Source organism: Neomonachus schauinslandi, chromosome 15, assembly GCF_002201575.2.
Source record: "Neomonachus schauinslandi chromosome 15, ASM220157v2, whole genome shotgun sequence".
Classification (NCBI taxonomy): Eukaryota; Metazoa; Chordata; class Mammalia; order Carnivora; family Phocidae; genus Neomonachus; species Neomonachus schauinslandi.
In genome coordinates, this window is record NC_058417.1 from 23,862,774 (window position 1) to 23,886,406 (window position 23,633).

The 23,633-nt window shown below is 38.9% G+C and overlaps 1 protein-coding gene across 3 annotated transcripts in view; it reads right to left on the reverse strand.

Annotated features, from left to right (window-relative positions):
• The window catches only part of AATF (apoptosis antagonizing transcription factor), a 102,384-nt gene that overhangs the window by 63,681 nt on the left and 15,070 nt on the right, over window positions 1–23,633 (reverse strand). For 2 of the 3 annotated variants that reach the window (XM_021704546.1, XM_044921886.1), the window contains exons 5-7: window positions 4,547–4,661; window positions 2,339–2,537; window positions 1,227–1,391 (exon numbers count right to left, since the gene is read on the reverse strand). In XM_021704546.1, the coding sequence (XP_021560221.1) occupies window positions 1,227–1,391; window positions 2,339–2,537; window positions 4,547–4,661 (479 nt within the window). The remainder of the gene's footprint in view (window positions 1–1,226; window positions 1,392–2,338; window positions 2,538–4,546; window positions 4,662–23,633) is intronic. The other variant, XM_021704547.2, reaches the window with a different exon arrangement.

The window sequence follows — 23,633 nt, forward strand, 5'->3', positions numbered from 1 at the left end:
GAGAAGACACGGTGTCCATCTTTCAGCTCTAAAACTGGCAACATTAAGTGCCAGAAACAGAGCTGGTGGAAATGGAAATTAATGCAACCTTTTGGGAGGCAGTCAGTAACATCTATCAGGATTTAAAATGTGTATTCTCTTTGATGTGACATTTCCACTTTGAGAAATATGTTCACACAAATACACGTATTATAAATGCTCATGAATGTTTCCTATAGCACTGTGTCTAAAGCTGGAGACAACATAAATATCCACTGTTTGAATAAATTATAGTACACACCCACACAATGGAATACCCCATAGCCTAATATTAGAAAAAATTAGATAAACGTCTATGTAATGATTTGGAAAAGTGCCTAGGAAAAATTAAATTTAAAAAATTATAAGATTTTATATAGAGTGTATAACATTTTATGTAAACACATATATCCATCCCATTTAGTTAAAAAAAAAAGAACCATGTTTTTATATACGTACATATAGTTATATAAACAGAAAATGCCTTGTTATAATTATGAACACTGGTTCAACTGGATAAGCAGAATTTTACTTTTCGTTTTATTTATTTTTTTAAAGATTTATTTATTTGAGAGAGAGAATGAGATAGAGCATGAGAAGGGGGAGGGTCAGAGGGAGAAGCAGATTCCCCACTGAGCAGGGAGCCCGATGCGGGACTCGATCCCAGGACTCCGGGATCATGACCTGAGCCAAAGGCAGTCGCTTAACCAACTGAGTCACCCAGGCGCCCTACTTTTCATTTTAAATTCTTCTGAACTTTGAAAAAAATTATTAAGTATATATTTCTATAAGTAAAAGTTTCCTTTAAACAAAAGAATGTGTTCCAATTATGGATCCTTTTTTATAGTATCTAAATGTCGGACATAAAGCCAAAGGACACACTTCTTTCAGTACTGACATTTCTAGAGAAGCAGCTTTAAAATTGAATTTTTAAAAATTGGATTACAAATGCTTCCATTACCAAACTCATGTCAAACTCAAAGAGAAGACTACACACAAGTTAATAATAGCTCCATTTTAACAGAACTTTCTCCTCCCATAAACTGTTTCTAGTAAATTTACAATCTAGTAAAGTAGTGCTTTTTTCCCTTTCTTTCACTAACTTCTTATACCAAGAGTAATACCTACAAGCAGGTGATCAGATTTTTCAGCTAATTAGCCTCACAGAAACTGCTCCCTGTAATCACCCAGCATCCCAGAGCTCTTACCGGTTGTCCTGGCAAACTCTCCGGGAGAGGGTGCGTTGCCAGTTCAGGTTTGCCAAGAACTCGGTAGACAGAGCGCTTGGTCTGTGTCCTTCGAAGTAATCTTTCTTTGTCCATCAGAATATGATCGATCTGAGTCAAGATGGAGCATTCAAAGGCACCAAAACCCTGCAACAACATTTACCAGTGTCAGATAATACAGAAAGTCTGTGCTGAAGGCAGCTACATTGGTTTCTCTATCTTTCTGTGTCAGCAGAGAAACAGACAATCCTCCTTTCAGAGGGACTTCGTGCTACAGACTGAGTTTGTGAATGGCTGTAATTGTTCTCAGGGGGAAAAAAAAAAAATTAGTCTAAGGCAGGTCTATTACTTTCCTATACCCAGAGATTAACTTCCACACCTTTCGTAACTGTTGAAAAATCCATTTCTTTCAGTATTTTGTATTCCCAAACATTTGAACACTTACAAGCCCACAATTTCTAGAACAAAATATTCTTTTTTTTTAAGACGTTATTTATTTATTTGAGAGAGAGGGGGCACGTGTGAGAGAGCGCTCGAGCAGGGGGAGAGAAAATCCCAAGCAGACTCCATGCTGAGTATGGAGCCTGACACGGGGCTCGATCTCATGACCCTGAGATCATGACCTGAGCTGAAATCAGGAGTCGGAGGCTTAACCAACTGACTCACCCAGGGGCCCCCAAAATATTCTTTCTAATAAAATTAAAATCCCAGGTCTGAATGGCAGGAGCTCAGTAAATTTTTCTGTGGAAATGACTGATTACTATTACATCATGACATTATCCATATCAATGAGATGTAGTTCCAATTTCTTTTTTTTTTTTAAGATTTTATTTATTTTTTTGACAGAGAGAGACACAGCGAGAGAGGGAACACAAGCAGGGGGAGTGGGAGAGGGAGAAGCAGACTCCCCACTGAGCAGGGAGCCCGATGCAGGGCTCAATCCCAGAACCCTGGGATCGTGACCTGAGCTGAAGGCAGGTGCTTAACCAAGTGAGCCACCCAGATGCCCCTGTAGTTCCAATTTCTTTTTAGGTTGCCCCAAACTCTGTTACACACATGCACACACACACACATACACACACACACACACTTGCCTTCCCCAGTTTTCCAGAAGCCAGCTTGGTTTTATCATGCCACTGCTGAAGTGTGCGGTTCCTGTAGACTGTAAAGTCAGAGAAACGCTTTGCCATGAAGCTGGGATAGTCCTCCATTTCCAGCTTCCTCTTTGCTGGGGCCCTTCTCTGCTGCTTCTTCTCTTCTACTAGCTCTTCATCTTCACTGGAAATCTCCTCACTAAAAAGCCAGTAAGAACATTCAGCTCAATGAGCACAAACACTACCCAAGTAAAAAGCTAGGCTCACATGAAGTCGAGAGTATTTAGGCCTTCCCTATTTTGTCTACATTTTAAAAAATACCATAGATGTGAGGGTGGCTTTTTTTGTTTGAAAAGAATGTTCGTGAGGTCAATCAAAAACTCTTGTAACTTTTCAAATAAATATAAAAACTACTAGCTTAGAGATATTTTTTTAAAAGGTAAGCAAACCGTAAAAATAAATGAGGTTGTAAAACATTATTAGAAATGCATATGAACCAGGCCTATACTGTTACAAGATGGTCTTTAAAAATTAAACACATAATCATACTTTTATGACCTTAATCCCCAAATCAATAAGGGAAATGTGTCTCCCTGTAACCAATTGTTCAGGAAAGCCGAATAATATTAGTTGAATCAAAGGAAGAGAGCTGAATGTGAAGAAAACTCAAAGCGGTGGGCAACAGAATGGGAACTAAATTGCAATAAAGGCAACTGCCCAGAGAAAGTAATACAGCCTCTCTCAAGCTACGTATACTCCCTGGACTACCGACCCCAACACATTGTAGGTGCTCAATAAATTTGAGCTTACTTGTTGTCCCTCTGACTAATTCAGTAAAAAAGAATGGAGCAAAGGATAAGCCCAAAGGAAAAAAATGCAAGCAGGTACCATATACAGCAGGTTCAAACAACGGGTGGGGGGCGGGGGAGCTGTGGAAATCCTTCATCAAATGTGACAACTTCAGAAAAAGTAAACAGTTTGTTTATTCCATGCTTTTCTGAAAATTTTCCACCCTTCAAAGTAACTCCTTTCCTCACTGAAAAGGAGATGGCTGTGACCAGCAATTCCATGGTATTGGCACAAAGTGCTTCACAAACATTAATTAAGAATTAAAATTAAGGGACGCCTGGGTGGCTCAGTCAGTTAAGCGGCTGCCTTTGGCTCAGGGCATGACCCCAGGGTCCTGGGATAGAGCCCCGCATCGGGCTCCTTGCTCAGCAGAAAGCCTACTTCTCCCTCTGCCTGCCACTCCCCAATGCTTGTGCGCTCTCTCTCTCCTTCCCCCACCAACAAATAAATAAATAAAATCTTAAAAAAAAAAAAAAGAAGGAAGGAAGAAAAAGAAGAAAAAAATAAAGGGGCTCCTGGGTGGCTCAGCTGGTTAAGCATCTGCTTTCAGCTCAGGTAATGATCCCAGAGTCCTGGGATCGGGTCCCTGCATCGGGCCTCTTACTCAGCAGGGAGCCTGCTTCTCCCTCTCCCTCTGCCTGCTTGTGCTGCTGTGCTCTCTGTCAAATAAATAAAATCTTAAAAAAAACAAAAGATTTAAAATTAAGGGGCGCCTGGGTGGCTCAGTCGGTTGTGTTTGCTTTCGACTCAGGTCATGATCTCAGGGTCCTGGGATCGAGTCCCACATCTGGCTCCCTGCTCAAAGGGGAGTTTGCTTCTCCCTCTCCCTCTGCCCACCCCCCATGAGCTCACTCTCTTAACAAAATCTTAAAAAAAAAAAAAAAAAGATTTAAAATGACAAAATGTGCTTTCATCTCCTAATTTCTTTTTTAAAGATTTATTTATTTATTTATTTGAGGTGGGAGGGGAAGAGGAGAGAGAGTTTCAAGCCAACTCCACGCTGAATGCAAAGCCTGACACAGGGCTCGATCTCACCACCCTGAGATCACAACCTGAGCCAAAGCCAGGAGTCGGGACACTCAACCGACTGCGCCACCCAGGCACCCCTCATCTCCTAATTTCAATAGGTCTAAAGAAAAGGCAAGCCTTTTACGGAAGCCCACAAAGAAAAGCAGGCACAAGTAAATATAAAAATGGAAAACCTAATTCCCAATTTATGTGCCATCCTGGCCACCAGTTAAATGTAAGAAGGTCTTTCTGTTTACTGAGTCTGCAGAAGATTTGGCTTTCTTTTTCAAAAAATGATGGGAAACTACTCAGATTAAAATAAGCAACCCCACAGCTCCATTCCTTCCTTACCTTTCTGCTTTGGGCTTTGTCCCATCTACTAAATATCTAGTGTCTGGGTACTGGAAAAGTAACTCTTCCTGAAGATCTGCCAATGACCTCAATAATGCTTTAAGGGCCTTGTGACCTGGGAAATAGAGCACAGAGAAGGAACAATCAATTATCTACAATTCTCCAAAGCAGGCAATGCCTGTAACTCATGACTCCTGAGCAGTTCTGGCCGGGGTAGGGGGGCAGGCAAAGGGCAGCTGGGGACTAAGAACTCTCTGAAACACAGAATTCTTGAAAGGAGATAATGCCAGTGCCCACTTCACAGGCTTGTTGTGGGGAACAAGTGAGGTAACACATGTAAGGTGTGTAGGAAAGGGTCTGCAATTTACTGTGAGTTCTCAAATTTAGTAAGATTGACAAACTCCTTCCCTGCCTGTCATCATAACCAATCGTTTTTCCCTATGGTGCTAGTTTGTACAGGTAACCCACCGACCTCCTGGATTATCCCTCTATCAATCAACTCCTTAAGCAATTCCTCCTCTTCTCAAGAGCACAACTTTGTCCTGGGCTCCCTACCGCCACCACCGCTGCCGCCCTCCCTCAGGAGATCTCATTTGCCTCTGGTTTGAGCTGCCACCTCATACACACAATCTCCCCGCACACATGCCTATGAAAAGTTCTTGTTCACGTATGAAAACCCAAGTTAATGACTTACTATTTGCAGTACTGTATTGTGTATTAAAATTTTGCACATCAAGAACATGTTCTTGCCTGGTTCTCCACGTAGCCGACAGGATGCATTTGTAATAAAGCTAGTCAGGATTAAGTATACAGTCTACGGCTAAGAACTTTCCGGATAAAAACTGGCCCTCTGAGAACTGAACTCTTACCTTCTTTATCAGCCTAATCCTGTTAAAGGGGCTAACTAGACACTGATAATCACTATTTATGCGTTGGTAGCTCAGACATTTCTCCTATTATCGAGCTTCCACATTTCCAGTAACTGCAAGAAAATCTTCGCATGGATGCTCCATCACTCCTCCAAATATACCATGTCAGAAACAGAACTTTGTTCTTCCTACCTAATATTTCTCCCTTGTCTGATTTTCTCTGTTTAATGTGTTTTCTTAGGCGATCACTGACATTTTGGTGCCCTTATTCTATATATTTAATCCACTGCTAAATCGTGTGATTTTTCCATTCTTATTATCAGTAATAGCTGTCCATTCATCCCTGGCCATGCTTCTCTCACACCTTCCCTCTTTCCCTTAAATAAATGTAACCTCACAAGCACCCCTACTTTCATTTAGCAATCCCTACATTCATTGTTACTTTATATTCCATAGGGACTTCAGCCCACACAAACTTCAGTTAGCATTAACCATGGTTTTTAGTGCCTTTTCTAGAAAAGGTAATATCTTAAGAGACAGAGCCCATGTTTTCCAAAGTGAAACCACAAACCAATTTTGCATTTGCAAAGTAGTTTTCAAAATTCCCAAGACCTAATCTTGAAAATCTTATGCTAAGTGAAATAAGCCAGTTGCAAAAGCCCAAGTACTGTGTGATTCCACTTACACGAGGGGCCTAGAACAGTCAAATTCACAGAAGCAGAAAGCAGAACAGTGGCGGTCGGGGGTCCAGGGAGAAGGGAATGGACACCTATTCCTGTTCAACGGATACAGAGTTTCAGATTGAGATGATGAAAAAGTTCTGGAGATGGATGATGGGGATGTTGGGACAGCCATGTGAATGTACTTAACTGATACTGAACTATATATCTATAAATGGTTAAGCTGGTAAATTTTATGTCATGTATATTTTAACACAATTGAAAAAAAAACCCTTTAAATGTTCCCAAAGTAGGGCATAATGAATAATTCTACCATCCCAGTTCATCTCTGTACAGAAAAAAATCATCTATAGCCCTTCAATCTTGAGCCTAGTCAAAAGAACAGGAAAAAAAAACAATGGAATATTATTCAGCCTTTAAAAAGAAAGAAATTCTGACTCAGGCTACAACACATGGATGAACCTTGGGGACATTATGCTGAGTGCAATAAGCTAGCCATAAAAAGGTACTATATCATTCCACTTATAGGAGGTACCTAGAGTAGTCAAATTCATAGAGACAGAAAGTGGGATGGGGTTACCAGGGCTTGGGGGAGAGGGGAATGGAGACTTGTTTAACAGCTATGGAGTTCTAGACTTACAAGACGGAAAAGTTCTGGAGATTGGTAATACAACAGTGTGAATATACTTAACACTACGGAACTGTACACTTAGAAATGGTTAGGGCAAATTTTTGAATTCCTATATTGTACACCTGAAACTAATATAACACTGTATGTTAACTATACAGGAATGAAATTTTATCTTAGGTAAATTTTAAGTTATGTGTTTTTCTCACAATAAAAAATTTAAAAGAACAAGAAAAGCAGGTGCCTGTCCCTTACTTCCTATAGGTACCATGTGTCCATGATGTAAAATAGGAAATCAGGAACCATGCAGGGGGGAAGCTGCAGAGCAGTCTGTAATGTTCATAGCTGCTTGCCCCCAGCAAGCAAGTCATAATGTGACTCTCACATGTAGCATAACCAAGAACTGTGAAAACATCCAACGAAAAGACTACTACTTTTAAGGGCCACTTTCAAGTAGCTATACAAGCCTTTTTATTTTGTTCAAGTCAGTTTAAAAAAATCCATTGCAGATATATTAGACAGCATATCAATCCAACAAGAAAGCAGAGAGCCAATATCAGTAAATCAAAGTGTGCCTTTCTGTTAATACTCTCTCATATGTTCTCATTTTATACACCCCTTCACCCAGTCAGAAAGTAGCCCTGAAGTATTTAAGCTCCATTCAGGGATAGCACCACCATGCATCAAAGTGTCAAGAGACCTACCAGAGATGAAATCTGCAATTCTGTGCTTCTAACCACAAAAAAAAAAAAAAAAAGAAGAAGAAGAAGAAGAAAAAAAGTGTTTATCAAATTAAAGTCACCAGTGACCAACACATGGACAGTTTTCTGTAAAGAGATATAGAAGAAAGAACCCAATTCTCATTTCTTTGCAATATTAGGGCCACACTTCCTTCCACTAAGATTTTATGTAAAATCTGAAGAGACCAGACAATCCTTTGCTGGGATACAACAGGCCACATCTGATAAGAGTGAGGAAAGACTCTCCTGGAGACTCAAATCCAACAGTGGATTCTTCCCAGCCAAAATACAAAACCAAACCAAAGCCAGCCTTCTTTTTATCACTCATATAGGACCAAATTCTATTTGTTCAGCCTTATGAAAAATGAAGAGAATGGAACCAATGGTTTCTAATTCACCTTTTATATTTCTCCTAATTACTGTCAGAGTTACAAAAGTTAAAAAAAGCAGCAGAGAGGCGTATACTTTCTTCTCTCTCCGTCTTGGCACGTGGCCACAAAACAAATGGAGACTGTCAAGGATATATATGTTTATTTTGTCCTACATGGTCCATTTCCGAGGCCTTTCCCTTAAGAGGAGATTAAGAAGGACATAGGCCTCACTGTATTATCAAGATACAACCTCAGCATCTGGGCACCAGCTTTAGGAATAATTTTCCAACTAGACAATCAATGGAAAGAGGGCTTTACTAAGGGTCAGAAGCCCTGTATTCTGACACTACTACGAACTAGTCATTTTATACTGAGCAGACCAATTTAATCTTTGAGTCGCAATTTTCTCATCTGTAAAATGTAGATAATCCTGTGCCTGTGTATCCCACAGAATTTAGGTGAAAAATAATAAACGTGTTTTTTATATATCAAGGCATTTCATAAATTTTTAAATGCTGTGGATATAGAAAGTTTATCATGATCAAAAAAATCATCATCTTTCACGTGGTGAAAATCCCAAGTTCTGCTTGCACTGATCGACAGTGCTAGGACTGAACTAGTATTCATAGATTCCTGTATTAAGTATTCATTTACATGCTACCCATATGCAAGCATTCTATATATAAAATGTCACCAATCTAAAAACCATTTTCACCTAACAGCTTTATTTTTCTCCCTGATTCATCTTGGCTGTTCAACATAAACAAAATTGTAGGCAGAGAATAAGTCTGGACATAGGCACAGTTCATTAATTAGATTATAAACCAATAAGTACAACTTCTGGCAAGGGGATTGGAGGGGGAATGCAGACAGTGAATTTATAACTAAAATAAAGCTTACCTTATCAGTTTTTAAATATCTGTACAGTTATTTTTAAAATAAACATGAAAACATACATAATTTATGTACAAGTATACATAAATTCCCACATTCCTATTACGCCAGATAAATACTAGACTAGAATGTATGGATTACAAGAGCATTTTTTTCTCCTTCAAAAGTAACTCTAGAACCAGAGCTAAACTATAGGTCAAAATGACACACGGTATATTGGCCTGAGAACAATACTTTTCATTCAAACCCACACAAGCCTGCCACTTGCACTAGTCATCCCCAGCAATTAATCCCCCAAGAAAGACGTTTGATTAAATCTTTTCAAGCAAATCCTTTGCTTTGCTTTTGTTAGTTCACTTCTTGTCAACATCTATTAAAATATGCCTTTAATTCTCCCACAATCTTAAAAAACACCGATTCCACTGTCTTCAACTTTAATCAACTGTATGGCCGGCATTTTTCATTTCATAATAATGTGCTGCTTGGAATTCAAGAGGCAGGCTCAGCATCAATCATCTGGTAAGAATTTTTCCACTGCAATAAATATGCAAATGAGGAGAGCCAGTCAGTCGTATTTCAGGCCCGACTTGCTAGTGTTTTAAAAAAGACACAAATTTATTAATTGCCGGTGGCCAGAGGAATCCTATTACTTTGGGCATTGATTACAAAGCTGTGTGAGTGATTATTGTGCAACTCGCGGGCTACCCAGGCATGAGGAAAAATTATTAAAGCAAGGCAGAGATTATCAACTCAGAATAACAATAAGCCTTAACATTTAGGCCCTAACTTCTTCAACAAAGAATTACGTGAAGGCTCCACTGTATCATAATTCCGAATTCTGTCAGTATTACTGTTTGGGCTTGTTCTATATTCCCCAAGCAGAATGGCGTTACCAGTAAGAAAGAGTACTGCAGGTTACAAATTCCTGAACACCAACCATATGGATGAATTGCCATCACCTCCAATGTGTGTCCAACTGGAATTTTTATATATCCACGTATGTATACACATATAGAGGTGTGTGCACATATGTATTCCCAGATCTGGATAAGTGGATGTGTTATTATGAGGACTGTGGTTTTAACTGGAACAGGATAAGGAGTTCTACCTCCGTGTGTTGGTTGGTTGGTTCTGCGGACCAAAAGCAGAATTTTTTTAATGGTATACAAAATAACCACCAGGATAACTTTTCAAAACAGAGCATGGGGACTGATATTCTAAAATCATTATGGCTAAAGCCAAAAGCAGCCTTGGGTTTCCATACCTCAGGGGGCACCACAGTAGAAGGCGTGCAGTCTATGGAGGAGTCCATGGAGGAAACGGTTTGATAGGCTAATTCTGAATGCGAAGTGTTTTTGTGAGAAACATTCAACCCAAGACATATTAAATCAAGTAAGAAAGAGGACTCGGTGGACAAAATTTATATTTTTCTCTTAAGAGAATGATGTGGGGAATTGGGGGAGTAAGTGGAAGTTGAAATAAGGAAAAGATGAAGAGACATGATAAAATATGTTGGGTGAGCCCCCTCACAGAGAAAAGCAAAAAGCAAAAAGCAAAAAAAAAAAATCCTTAACATTTTACATTACTGCCACACTAAGTAACTTGATAGATAGTGTGCATTTGAGTTCTGTGGAGGGACATCCCACTCAAGCTGTAATTTCTGACCAGGCATGAATTTATAAGGAAGGGAAAAGAACTGCAGAACTTCTTAGGTTTCCCTGAATACTCCCTCAAATACCTTGATGAAGTATGTCAATAAATCCTTAAAAAGCCCTATAGGACACAGCAATCTAACTGATCAATGTACTTCCCGAAAACCACTACAGTTCCCTTCCACTTCACAGGCCCCAGACAACCTCCATTGCTCCATGGTACTTCCCTAAAAAGGGAAATGTTTTTTTCCCCTTTGAACAGAAAGAATAAATGCTCAGAATATGAAGTGCTTAAAACCCAAGCTTATTTACAAGTAATTGTTTAAACTGTCTAACAAGAGTTACCCAGGGAGAGAAGAGATACTTTCATTTTTATCTGACATACTTTTGAACGGTTTGAATATAAACATATATTACTTTTATAATTTAAAATATTACTAAAATTTAAAGTAAACTTTGAAGAAAACCTACTCAAAATAAAATTAGAACCACAACCCAAGTAACCCTCTCTGTTTCATATAAGACAGCCTGATTCTTTCTTGTTAAAAAGCCTTTAAACAAATAGCCTCTTAGGCAATGTGAAACTACTCCTAACCTAAATGCCCCAATTCTCTCTATAGTATGGGTCTGAAAAATGGGGATTCCCATGCAGAATCGATCACTCCTTTCTCAGCATCATTCGCATCACTGCTATAGCACTTGTCATATTGTACTGAGTCTGATTTCGCTATGCTGTAACAAGCTACTTGAGAGCACAGACCTCGTCCTGTCACTCTGGCATCCAACACATCCCCTGGGCCCTAAAAGGTCTTCTACAAATATAGGTTCGTTCCAGAGAAATGATGCCTCAGCCACATGGCAGAACATCTAATTACACTATCATTTCCAAAAGTAAATGCTGAGAAGCAAACAAAATGAGAACTACATATTCGCTAACTTCAACAAGTATGTATCCTCAACAAACTGACTTTTGTTAACAAAAGCAAAGTAATCAAACTTAACTTTTTCCTGTAACTAACATGTTATGATGTATAGGCTACTCCTAAGAGTCTCAAAACCATCTTACCAGATTTAGGAACTTACAAACATTACAATGTAGTCACATGAAGACATAATAATCATTACCACTGGGCGCCTGGGTGGCTCAGTTGGTTAAGCGACTGCCTTCGGCTCAGGTCATGATCCTGGAGTCCCGGGATCGAGTCCCGCATCGGGCTCCTTGCTCAGCGAGGAGTCTGCTTCTCCCTCGGACCCTCCCCCCCTCATGCTCTCTCATTCTCTCTCTCTCAAATAAATAAATAAAATCTTTAAAAAAAATAATAATAATCATTACCACTTAGATGGATAAAAGAGGCTCAGAAAATATGATTGTTTTTGTGTTTCTTTTAATATCAGTAAGACTAAGCATTACTCATTTGCCAACCCGAAATGAAAACACTTTGGGAGGTTGCTTTCATGTGAAAACACTTAAATATTTATGCCTTAGAAGTGGTTCACCTTTCTCCACACCTTACTATGAGCTCCTTGAGACAGGGATTGTGAACAATTCGCTTTGGTATACCTGGTGTTGGCAAATGGCAGGTTGTTGAATGAGTAACTGAATAAAAACGGCATCCTAATCATTTTCTTGGCTTCACAGGAAAGTGAGGTTTACTCCCCGGAAACTCTGCTGCATCCTCACCACACAATGTCAAGGAGGGGGCAGCTCTGTGGACAGAGGTGCCTTTCAAGTCTTCAAAGAAGTAACTGCAAGTATAGTATTGGTATTCATTTACATACATTACATAACCCTTTTAAGAATGGGGAAACAGATACTGCGGCCATAGAGCTACAGCCTAAGAGAAGACCATACTATCACTATTAACAGTTAACATCAGGAAGAACCCACGAAGTGGCAGGCCCTAGCCTAGGCACTTTATATGTATTACATAACTGATTTAAACCTTCTCAATAACCCTTGGAGGTGGGTACTATTATACTGCCGTCATACCGATGAAGAAAATTAAACACTACTACAAGCTTTAAAAAGAACTACACATTGTTCATTTTCTCCATCAATGTATCCTTAAATAGTCAAAACAATCTGGAAAGCAAAGTATAATGACATTTCCAATTATAAGAAATGACAAAACACGGGCGCCTGAGTGGCTCAGTCGGTTAAACGTCTGCCTTCGGCTCAGGTCATGACCCCGGGGTCCTGGGATCGAGTCCTGCATCGGGATCGCTGCTCAGCGGGGTGTCTGCTTCTCCCTCTCCCTCTGCCCCTCCCCCCTGCTCATGCTCTCTCTCTCTGTCCCACGCTCTCTCTCAAATGAATAAATAAAATCTTAAAAAAAAAAAAAAAAGGAATGACAAAACTGCCCTCCCTCCCTAATACCACTACATGATAAAAACAAAAAACACAATACTAGTCAGACTCTGTTAAAATGCTATGTCCAAATTTGGTTCCCACACTAGGAAAAACAAAGTGGAGAAAATAAAGGAAGCCCAAATCTATATGGACAGAAGGCAGGCCTGGTAAGGCAAAATGAAGGGATATTCGCTTAAGATGAAAAAAAAGAATGGTAAGAAATGATTTAATAGTCTCCAAAATTCAAATGGCCAAACACATCAGAACAGATGTTTGGCCTCACTTAAGGAAAAGAAAAAAAAAGAAAAAGAAACCTACAACAATGTGATATTTTTCTGATATTACCTGATGCTGGCAAGAATGTGAGGAAAGAGGCACGCTCCATATACAACCGATAAGAGTTTAATTAGCACAACATATCCAGAAAGCAATCTGGAAAATGTATCAAAGGTTTGCACATGCATACCATCTGACCCTACTATTCCATTTCTAGAAATTAATCCTAACGAAATCATCAGATAAGAAAGCAAAGAGGCAGGTACAAAAACATTATTTTTAGCATTGTTTATAACTGGTAAAAATTGCAAACATATTAAGTGCCCATTTACAGGTGATTGGTTAAATGAATTTATTTTAGCCAGATAACTTTCTGTGCAGCTGTTGGAAAGGGTAATTATAAACAGAACTTGTTCTGAATAAACTAAACTATAAAATACTTTTTGGGATAACTCAAGTAATCGAAATATGGAGTGGACATATCATTAGGATTATTAGGAAGTATTAATTTGGTTAGGTGAGATGACAGTGTTTATGTAAGAAATATTCTCATTTTTTAAGTGCCATTTACAGAAGTATTTAGAGGCAAACTGGCATGATGATTGTAATTTACTTTAAAATACTTCGGGAGGGGTGCCTGGGTGGCTCAGTTGGTTAAGCGACTGCCTTCGGCTCAGGTCATGATCCTGGAGTCCCGGTATCAAGTCCCGCATCGGGCTCCCTGTTCAGTGGGGAGCCTGCTTCTTCCTCTGACTCTCCCCCATCTCATGCTCTCTCTCTCCTTCTCTCTCTCCAATAAATAAATAAAATCTTAAAAATAAAGTAAAATAAAATACTTCAGGAAAAAGAAAAAGAAAACAAAGATAGCCAAGTTGTTGTTTTTTTTTTTAAGAAAGAAAAGGTAGATTTATATTCATTAACATGGGAAGATGTAAAGTGTGATGCCATTTACCCTTTTAAAAAAGTTTAAACTGACAAAGTATCTGGAAGGATATACACCAACTTGCTACAGATGGTTATTTACGGGAGGGAAAAAGACGACTTCCACAATCCAGATTACATTTCAGCACTGTTGGGGAGGAGGGGAAACAATACTGTTCAGAAAAAAAAAAAAAAATTTACTGCAAACACATTTTACTTTTATGACTATCAAAAAAGTAATTAAGATTAAATATATACAATAATACAAAGAGGTCTTCTGAGGTAGAATTCTGCCTGTTGACAGAAAATCAAACAAGGAGAAACAGATTAAAACAAAGGCAGGAGAGGGTGCCTGGGTGGCTCAGTTGGTTAAGCGACTGCCTTCAGCTCAGGTCATGATCCCAGGGTCCTGGGATCCAGTCCCACATCGGGCCCCCTGCTCTGTGGGGAGCCTGCTTCTCCCTCTGCCTCTGCCTGCCACTCCCCTGCTTGTGCTCTCTCTCTGTCAAATAAATAAATAAAATCTTAAAAAAAAAACAAAAACAAAACAAAGGCAGGAGAAATTAGAGGTGGCCATAAGTTTGACTGATAAGGAGATCATCTATCCCTAGAGCTAGTTTAAAATTTCCCCTGTGTGATTCACAAAAGAAATGCCACGGACCAATAAATATAAGGGAAAAAAATGTTTACCCTCATTAAACACTGGGAAGTGTAAATTTAAAAAAATGTAAACCAAAATAAGCAGAAACCATTTTCCATTTATCAAAGTGACAAAGATGAAACAAAATTATAAAGTCCGGTGTTGACAAGGATAAGGGAAACTGACATTCATATAAAGAAGGTCAGAATGTAAAGTGATACAACCTTCCTGGAGGGTGATTTGGTGATACAGATCAAAAGCCTTAAAATTTCACATATCCTTAGAACACATACTAATTCCACATCTAGAAATTTATTTTACTCAACAAAGTAATCATGGATGTAAGTAAAGATTTAATAACAATGATGTTTATTACATTATTTATAAAAATGAAAACATGGAAACAATCCAAATGTCCAACAATAAAGAACTGGTTAAACTATCCCTATGATGGAAAGTCTATGCTGCCATTAAAAATAATCCTATAGAACAGCATTTAATGACATGGAAAAACATTCATAATCTTTGTTACGTGGGAAAAAAAACAGACTGCAAAACAGAATATAGAATATGGTTCCACTTTAGTTCTAACTACGTGCCCATGGTGCGGAAAAAACTTGGAAAAGATATATACTGGGGTGGGGCTTCACGCTCAGTGGGACATCTGCTTGGGACTCTCTCTCTCCCTCTGCCCCTCCCCCCGACTCATGTGAGCTCTCTCTCAAATAAATAAATAAATCTTAAAAAAACAAAACAAAAACCCAAAACCCAACAGACAAAAGAGTTCAACTGCATGCACAGTGCTTGGGTGGTGTGGCCAAGAGCAGAGGTTATGAAGCGGAGCAGACCCCGGTTTCCACACTGACTTTGCCTCTGTGACCTTAAGCAAGTTCCTTAACCCTCTCCAAGGTTTCACGTCTTCCTATGTCCGGCACATTCAGTTAGTGGCACCTATTTCATAGGCTACTGTGGGGACTAAACGAGACATTTGTAAAGAACTTAACACAGTGCCTGGACAGTAGCGCACAAGTACCAAATTGGAGCTATTTTTATTAGTTATTAAGTATAAGGGCATCTGACAATGTACTTGCACAATGAAAATACCGAGATAGAAGTAAATTGATAATTGATCATCTCGGTTTTCAAATTGTCACACTTAATTTCTTTTCACTCATATTCTTTTATCTTAGGAGTCTTACTGAGGACACCAGAAATGCTTTCTAATTAGAACTTGAGTTAGAATGTCTGTCTCTACCCTTCCCCCCAACCCTCACCACATAACACTCATGTACCTTCTTGAGAATGTAAGAATCTTTAAGATCGTCTAAATAGCTTGTCTACACATAAAAATTTTCCTTGTATGGGGGCACCTGGCTGGCTTAGTTGGTAGAGTGTGCAACTCTTGATCTTGGGGTCATGAGCTTGAGCCCCACATTGGGCAGAGATTCCTTAAAAAATAATAATAATAAATTAAAAAATTTTCCTTGTATGAAATAGTATGAATAGCTAGTAAGAACTCTTCTCAAAATAGTAGCATTTTGGGTATTATCCGGAGGCAAATTTATCCAACTGCCTCAAGAAAAACAGACTGTGATAGATCTGAAACTAAACACCAAGCAAAACAATCAATATTATATGAAAGTTAATTAAAAATGACCAAAGAAGTGCAGCTAAATTCAAGTGCAGTCCAAGTATAACAAACTTTCAAAGCTAATCATATGGATAAACGTATTTGGGGTCAGGTTATAAATATAATAATTGTAATAACAGAGAATTATGTCTTAAAGGTATCATGATATTCAAATTTTCTCTAATATAATTCTCAAGCAACCTTATAGCCTATTTTTTTTTCCTCAAACTGGTCTTCCCATCCCCTCATCAAGCTTCCACTAAAACTTAATGGAAAAAAATATATACATATTAAAATGTCTGGGATAATCTACTTCATATTGTTTTCTCTGAGAAGAAGGTACAGGGATTTGGGAAAGTGAGAGAAATTTTACTTTTTCCTTTACACACATTGATACTGTATATATATTTTTACAGTGAATATTATATACACACACTTACATAAAAATATATATGGATTTTATATATCTATATCTATAAGAACATAAGGACAAATTAAGTCCCACAAAATCCCTAGCAAGTTTCATAAATATCAGAGAAAAAATGTCTCCACTCTTGAAAATGCTTTGCAGCTTCTCATAGTATTTTTTTTTAAAGATTTTATTTATTTGACAGAAGAGAGACAGCGAGAGAGGGAACACAAGCAGGGGGAGTGGGAGAGGGAGAAGCAGGCTTCCCGCTGAGCAGAGAGCCCAATGCGGGGCTCGATCCCAGGATCCTGGGATCATGATCTGAGCTGAAGGCAGACGCTTAACGACTGAGCCACCCAGGCGCCCCTCTCATAGTATTTTTAAAGACAGACTAGCTACTATTAGGAAAATGCATTAGGAACAGATAAGCATTAGCCATGGCTGAGACCAGAAAGGAGGAACCTGCTGAACCAGTGATCTTATTTCATGTTTCCAACTGCTTTTTACACCCTCTTACATAACCTCTGCCTTAGACTAAGCTTCCAAAAGAAATGGTAACGGAACCCAAACACTCTGGAAAGTGATTCCATGAAAAAGCAACTAAAAATAGGAATATTGTGAAACAGCTTACTTGACATAAGCATAGGAGCATGTTTGTCTAAATCTCTGGGGTCATTTGGGTTCTGAAAGGCAATTTCATTTATCAGTACAACTACTATTATGGAGAAGAAAAAAATCTGGAAAATCAGAGTAAACAGAATTACAACTCAACACCATTATGCCTCCTACATTCAGCCAAGTGCAACAACCAACAAAAACCAAACACATAAATTCTCTATGTCTTCCAGGGGAATTTTCCCCTTTTAAACAAAGGATTTACTTTCTACTCCTCCACTGTAGCCTCCTCATTTGGATCACTTGTTCCTATTTTGGTCCAATGTATCCCTTAGGAGTTTCAATGAGTTGTGAATTAATTGTTATTCACAAGCAAAAAAGAAAAAAGAAGAAGAAAGAAAGAGAAAAAGCAGGATTAACTGCAATTGCCACTACAACTGGGAAGCGTGCATCTTGCACTTTCACCGTGTAAATAATGCACAGATCCTGCGGGAACATGCCAAACACCAGGATCCTTAATTAATGGAGCTCTTTAATGTGCAAATCAGGAACAAATTGCAAGTTCTGACTTGCATTGATTATGAAAACATTAATTGAATGAACAAGACCCTAAAAAAAAAAGACAGAATCCTAAGTCTTCGAAGAGACCAAAAGAATACAAAGCTCTGGAAGCCAGACAAGTCTGACCAATGTCTAAAATGCAAACCTACAACTGAGCGCCGCTCACTAGCACACAATGTGTTTAAAAACAAGAAACAGAAAACCAACAGTTTGATCAGAAAGCAATCACTATAAAAGCGTCTAGTCTACCAATGCTTTGCATTAAGCAGAAAAATGAAGGCTTACTCCGGAAGCTCAGACACTGCTTTAAGAGAAAAAAATCACTTTATATATATACATGCTTATATGTATATAGGTATAACAAAACAATGCTGTCTCTTTAAAAAGAAATTCATCCTATATAAATTACAGCCATAAACTTTTCCTGCAGTGCAGCCTAATTAATTCTTGTTCTATACACAAAGGGAAATGCTGGGTGACAAATGGGTGTGAAGCCAGAAAGCTGCCAGGTCTGCAAAACATTTTCTACTTCAATTTATAAGCAATTTTGCAGTAAATCATCAACCAGAACCTGGAATCTCAGGAATCTCTGAGTGTCCAAACCACATTATATCACTTATCAAAGAGAGAAGGAAAAAGAGTTTAAAGACATCTCATTTTTCAGTTCTAACCCACATCAAAATCTAGAAGCTCTGTGCAATCTATTATTCTCTTCTGGGTAAGGTTTTAGTGCCAAAGATATATTTTTCAAGCAAAAAATGACACTATAGGTTGATGTAGCCCATTCCTCCATCCCCTAGAAGTACTGTATCATGTATCCATTACCATAAGAAATATTCCCAGACTTATCCGGGAATAAGCACACAACTATTTCCCCCCACCCCCTCAATCCAAGCAAAATGTCCACAATCAAGCCAAGCTGTTAGGGTTCAGTGGTGAACCACTGTGGAAAAACAGGTGGGAAACACTCCAAGGAAATCAGGCTACTGAAGAGGAAAATAGAAACTTCCAGGAACAGAGAGCAGGGCTGTCCCTCTCCAGTCAGACCCCTCATCCACCCCTAACCTCCGCCAGCCCCTGATGTGTTCTCCATCCTTGTAGTTTTACCTTTTCCAGAATGGCAACATAAATTGAACTGTAAAGTATATAATCTTTTGAGACTGGCATCTTTCACTTAGCGTAAGACCTCTGAGACTCATCCATGTTTTTGAATTTATCAAGTCTGTTCCTTTTTATTGCTGAATAAGGTTCCACAATTTATCTATTTGCCTACTAAAGGGCATTTGGGCTGTTTCCATTTTTTTATGATTATGAATAAAGCTGCTATAAACATGCATGTACAAGTCTTTGTGTGCAGATACGCTTTCATTTCTCTATTGTAAACATCTAAGTCATTCTGCTGGACATCTGGTAAATATATGTTTAACTTAATAAAAAACCACTCAACTCTTATCCGAAGTGGCTGTACTCCTTTGCATTCCCACCAGTAATGCCTGAAAGTTTGACTGCTCTGCATCCTAGGTGTCACTTGGTGTTGTCAGGTGTTTGTTTTTAGTCATTCTAATAGGTATGCAGTGGCATTTCATTGTGGTTTTAATCTGTATTTCCCTCAACACTGATTATGTTAAACATCCTTTCATATACTTCTTTGCCAGTATATATCTTCCTTGGCTAAGTTCTTGTTCAAATCTTTTGTCCTCTTTTTTTATTGTTCAGTTTTGAGAGTTCTTTATATATTCTGGACATAAATCCTTTGTCAGATGTGTCCGATTTGCAAATATTTTCTCTAGGTCTGTAACGTGCCTTTTCATTCCGTGAACACATCTTTTGCAGAGCAGAAGATTTTAATTCTGAGTTAGCCCAACTATCAATTTGTTCTTTTATGGATTATGCTTTTGATGTATCTAAAAGCTCTCTGTCTAACCCAGGGTCATGAAGCTTTTTCTCCCATGTTTTCTTCAAAACACCTTATAGTAATGCTTCATTTTTAAGTCACTCATCTATTTTGTGTTAATTTTTGTATAAAGTGTGAGCTACAGGTTGGAGTTCATTCTTTTGCAAATAAATGTGCTACTGGTGTAGCACCATTTGTTGAAAAGACTATCCTTTCTCCATTGAACTGACTTTGCACCTTTATAAAAAGTCAATTGTCCATATCTGTGTCAATCTATTTCTGACTCTATTCTATTCCATTGATTAAAGTAACTTTTTTTTTTTTTTAAAGATTTTATTTATTTATTTGACAGAGAGAGACACAGCGAGAGAAGGAACACAAGCAGGGGGAGTGGGAGAGGGAGAAGCAGGCTTCCCGCTGAGCAGGGAGCCCGATGCGGGGCTCGATTCCAGGACCCTGGGATCATGACCTGACCCGAAGGCAGACGCTTAACGACTGAGCCACCCAGGTGCCCCGATTAAAGTAACTTTTAAGCGAATAAACCCACAAAGAAAGGACAAAGTATGAGAGAGATGATAGCAACTCAGTTTCTTAAGCTAAAAAGTCAATGAACTATATATAGTTATTAGAACTATATATTATTATTATTATAATAAGTATACAATTATTAGGCATCTGGGTGGCTCAGTCGGTTGAGTGTCTGATCCTTGGTTTCGACTCAGGTCATGGGATGGAGCCCTGAGTCCGGCTCCACGCTCAGCATGGAATCTGCTTGAGATTCTCTCTCTTTCTCTCCCTCCCTGTCTGTCCCTTCCCTTGCTTGTGCTCTCTTGCACACATTCACTCTCTTCCAAATAAATAAATAAAACCTAAAAAAAAAAAAAAAAGAATACCTAAATTAAAAATACTGACCACACCAAGTGTTTACTAGGATGTGGAGCAACTGGAACTCTTACACACTGTTGGTGGGATTATAAAATGGTATAACCACTTAGGAAAACAGCTTAGCAGTTTCTTTAAAAGTTAAACATATACTAGAGTGTCGGGTTGGCTCAGTCAGTACAGCATGCAATTCTGATGTCAAGGTTGTGAGTTTGAGCCCCATACTGAGTGCAGAGATTACTTAAAAAACAAAAAGAATTAAAAAAAAAAAGTTGGGGCGCCTGGGTGGCTCAGTCGTTAAGCATCTGCCTTCTGCTCGGGTTGTGGTCTCAGGGTCCTGGGATCGAGCCCCACATCGGGCTCCCTGCTCCACAGGAAGCCTGCTCCTCCCTCTCCCACTCCCCCTGCTTGTGTTCCCTCTCTCGCTGTGTCTCTGTCAAATAAATAAATAAAATCTTAAAAAAAAAAAAAAAAGTTAAACATATACTAACCATGTGACTCAGCTATTCCATTCTTAGGAGAAATGAAAGTACATGCATATAAAAACATGCACGCAAATGTTCACGGCAACTTTATTTGTAATACCCGATAACCAGGACCAAAACAAACTGTGTATATCCACCTAATGAAGTATCACTCAGCAATAATAGGCAATGAACTATTGACATATGCAAAAACATGTATGAATCTCAAAATAATTACACTGAGTGAAAGACAGATAAAAAAAGAATACAACTGCAGGATTCCATTTATATAAAATTCCAGAAAACACAAACTCATCTATAGTGACAGAAAACAGATTACTGGTTGCTTAGGGACAGGGAGAAGCAGGAAGGAAAGATTATAAAGAAGCTGAATAAACTTCTGGGGATAAGGAATATGTTCATTGTCATTGTGATCATGGTTTCATGGGTGTATACATGTCAAACTGTACAAATGCTGACAGGTTAAGTAAGCTGAGGATTAAGAACTGACCATTTCATTTAGCAATCTGGGGGGTCATCTGTGACCCCAGTGAGCAGTTCAGGTAGAATGGTAGATACAGGCTTGACTGGAATGGGTTCATAAAGAGAATAGGAAAAAGGGATCTGAGATAATGAATACAGACAACTCTTTCTAGGGATGTGGCTTTATAGGGGAGCAGAGAGATGGGACCCATATACAGTTTGCTATATGTCAATTACACCTCAATAAACCAGGTTTTAAAAAGCAGACAAATTAATAACTGACGTAACAAACCTCAGCAGGTTGACTCCTGTGTTAGCAGTGAAGAAGAATGAGAAGCAGTCCCCTACAGTCCATGAACAAAACCCCAGAAGATTCAGGAACTGGCAGTGTTGGGCACCTCTAGAAGAGGAGAGCAAGACAGGGCTAAAAGCAGTCAGTATACCAGATCCTTTCCCACAGGCCGAAGCTAAGAGCTTTATCCTCTGAAGGGAGGTAAACATAGTGTCTCTAGACAGGAGGACACCAGACATAGTGGAGGGCAAAGGCCATAATATTAAAAACAGAGGAAATAAATTGAAGTTCAGAGACTGAATGCTCAGATCCCCAGCCTGCCCACCTGCTAGAACGCTGGCATTCCTCTAGCAACTATGATCCCATAAAGTGCAAAGATCTAAAGATATTGACACTGGGGTTCCCCAAATATGGCCCACATAGACCACTTCAAAATGGAAAACACAGAAAAGAGCCCTATCTAAACATACAAAACTTCTAATCAACTTTTTGGTACCCTACTTTTTTTAAGTTTATTTAAGTAATCTCTACGCCCAACACGGGATTCAAACTTATGACCCTGAGATTAAGAGTTGCATGCTCTTCCAACTAGCCAGCCAGGTGCCCCAGTACCCTACCCTTAAAAGGATTACCAAACATCTAAGAAAAACATCTTTCATGTTCTACAGGGCTTAAAACAAAAGAAAAGACAGCATGGAGGGAATGGGACTGAGTTGGTTAAATGTCTGCCTTCGGCTCAGGTCATGATCCCGGGGTCCTCGGATCCAGCCCCACATCTGGCTCCCTGCTCGGCAGGGAGTCTGCCTCTCCCTCTGCCCCTCCCCTTGTTCATGTTTCCTCTCTCTCTCTCTCTCTCAAATAAATACTTAAAAAAAAAAAGAAAACATAAAAAAAAGCAAGCAAACATGGAGGGAACAAACTATGTAGGAAGTACACTTAAGAAAATATATATCATGTCGGGATGCCTGGGTGCCTCAGTCGGTTAAGCGGCTGCCTACGGCCCAGGTCATGATCCCAGGGTCCTGGGATCGAGTCCCACATCGGGCTCCTTGCTCAGCAGGGAACCTGCTTCTCCCTCTCTCTCCCTCTGCTTGTGCTCTCTCTGTCAAATAAATAAAATCTTAAAAAAAAAAATATATATATATATATATATCATGTATATCCTCAGAGAAGTAACACTGAAATGATAGAAGAAATAAAAATGCTGGATGGAAGGGTTTGAAAATAAAGCTGAGGAAATGTCTTAGAAAGTAGAACCGGGGTGCCTTGGCTGGCTCAGACAGTGGAATGTGTGACTCTTGATCTTGGGGTTGAAAGTTTGAGCCCCAAGTTGGGTATAGAGATTACTTAAAAATATAATCTTAAAAAAAAAAAAAAAGTAGAACCATAAAAGAAAAGAAAGAAAAGAGAGAATGGAAAATTGAAGAGGAAAAAAGAAAGGAATCAGAAGGACGGATTAACATCAAATGATAGGTCTTCCAAAAAAAGAGAAAAAACAGAGGAGAGAAAATCATGAACAAAATAATTTCAAGGAAATTTCCAGGACTGAAAGATGGGTGTCCAGGTAGAAAAGGCCTTGTGAGTACTCCACACAGTGGCTATAGCAGATCTACGCCAACGTGCAGCATTATGAAATTTCAGAATTCTGCAGACAAAGAGAAGTCCCCAGCTTCCAAAAAGGGAGGAAAAAACAGTAAGATCGGGAATCAGAATGGCTTCTGACTTATCAAGAGCAACTTTGGAGGGTGGAGGGCAATGAAATGTTTTATAGAATTCTATACACAGTTCTATATTGCATAGAATTCTATACAATCAATCGTGATGACAGAATAAAGA